The sequence below is a fragment of the Propithecus coquereli genome, unplaced genomic scaffold (genome assembly GCF_000956105.1).
Source record: "Propithecus coquereli isolate 6110/MARCELLA unplaced genomic scaffold, Pcoq_1.0 Scaffold8, whole genome shotgun sequence".
In the NCBI taxonomy this organism is placed as follows: Eukaryota; Metazoa; Chordata; class Mammalia; order Primates; family Indriidae; genus Propithecus; species Propithecus coquereli.
Window position 1 is genome coordinate 14,561,898 of NW_012154173.1, and position 2,020 is coordinate 14,563,917.

Here is a 2,020-nt window from a genome sequence, read left to right on the forward strand (position 1 = left end):
AATGTTTAAGCAAAAAAGCAAAGGTAGATGAAGATTCTACTTTCAATATCCCAAACTAGATTTAAGGAAGCAGCAGCTCTATATCCTATTCTGTTTGCCAACTCACATTCCCCACACCCCTTTCCTGCCACTGGGATATAATCAAGTAAGCATTATGATTACTTTTGGTTTCAGCAAAAGCAACTTAATACTTATGTATCTTCAATTGACTCATTTTTGTTCAGCCTAGCCTCTGTAGGCATCAAACATTTTAAACTTTCAAAGAAATCTAACAGATTCTATACTGATTTTTTTTACATATTCAAAAATTACCACAATAGAAGAAATATTCAGTGATTGATGAAACACAAGTAACCAGAAATTTTCTTCTTATATGATGCTTTTGCTTCAGGGATATCCTGACTACCACTGTTTGTTTCCAAATTGCTTCTAACAGTAATTTTTTAAACCTTACCTTGTAATCCTCGACCAGGTGTGAGATACTTGGTTTGGTCAAAGGCCCTCACAACAGCTTGCCCTTTTAGGAGATTGGTAATTGAATCCACCTATGAATAGCAGAGATTTCTGACAGTTATATACTTCTCATAATGCACAATATATATTTCTAAGAGTAAATCCTGTAAAATATCTTTCATTAAAATAATTATTTTTGAAACTCCATGATGCTTGTGAAATCTATCTTTAAATAAAATATTGGAATAAACTCATACGATAACATTTACAATGACATTCTGACTATCTTAACATATATCAATACAAAATATAAATTCACCTTGCAAAAAAAAGTCAAAGATCTGAAGTTATTAGGAAAAAAAACCCCTAAAAGTTATTGGAATCCTTTACAAAGTGGTAAAAGCTCTTTATACTACCAATTTGGATTATGGCTATAATAATTTTTAAATGCAAAACACCAATATTAGCACCAAGACAATTTTGAACTTTTTAAAATTAGGAATAAGGTTAAGCAAGAAATGTCATAAAGTATTCTGAAAACCCACCCCCCCAAAGAAAACCCAAATAAAAAGCATAACTCCTGTGCATGTAACTATAACTTTCTAAGGACTGTAAAATACTTGATATTCTTGATATCCTTTAGGTTAGCTGGCTGAAGGAATCTATTTCTACTTTAAATGGCAGAAATTGACATAAAGGAGGTGGAGGGGCAGATGGAGGCCTTTCCATTCTAATTTTGAGCATTTTTACTACATCTGAAAAGGGGATTCTGGACAGCTTAGTCTGTGGAAAAAAAAAACCCACAAATGCCCCAATCATACCTGGCTGAAAAGATGCTCAAGGCAACTATGTATCTTGTCCTGTTTATCATGAGAAATGCGAACACTTAAAGGAAGTTCATCGCCTGGATGTGAAACAAAGAAAAAAAACACCCAGAACATTCATCTTATGTTTACCATTCCAAAATATTTTAATATTAGATACAATAAAAAATTTAACATAAACTCTTATTCCATATAATGGTTCTCATGTTCAAAAAACAAATTCCAAAAGATTTAATAGCTCTTAGGATGTCAGATGACTGTTCTCCTGAAACAGGTGAAAGCAGAGTGCTTCATAAAAAGGACACTTGTTAATGACTCTTTCAAATGGTGTGTTTTTCTAATGGTTGAAGAGTTGAAATAAACTGCATAATTAAAAATTAAGATTTGTTCTAATTGGATGAAGTTTTTGTTCTTAACACACACAAAATAAGATCATCTAGAATATCTACAAGATATTTACATCCATCGGTGTTTCTCCCGGTACCCTGCTCCCCATCACCCACATATGAGCCTAGCTCAGGTGCACCTGCTGTCTTAAAAGTACTGAGTTTCGGCCGGGCGCAGTGGCTCACGCCTGTAATCCTAGCTCTCTGGGAGGCCAAGGCGGGTGAATCGCTCAAGGTCAGGAGTTGGAGACCAGCCTGAGCAAGAGCGAGACCTCGTCTCTACTAAAAAATAGAAAGAAATGATCTGGACAACTAAAAATATATATAGAAAAAATTAGCCGGGCATGGTGGCGCATG

The 2,020-nt window shown here is 34.6% G+C and overlaps 1 protein-coding gene across 1 annotated transcript in view; it reads right to left on the reverse strand.

Annotated features, from left to right (window-relative positions):
• Positions 1-2,020, reverse strand: part of PREX2 (phosphatidylinositol-3,4,5-trisphosphate-dependent Rac exchange factor 2) — a 306,900-nt gene that overhangs the window by 107,227 nt on the left and 197,653 nt on the right. The window contains exons 26-27 of the mRNA XM_012663111.1: positions 1,275-1,357; positions 455-545 (exon numbers count right to left, since the gene is read on the reverse strand). Coding sequence (XP_012518565.1) covers positions 455-545; positions 1,275-1,357 — 174 coding nt within the window. The remainder of the gene's footprint in view (positions 1-454; positions 546-1,274; positions 1,358-2,020) is intronic.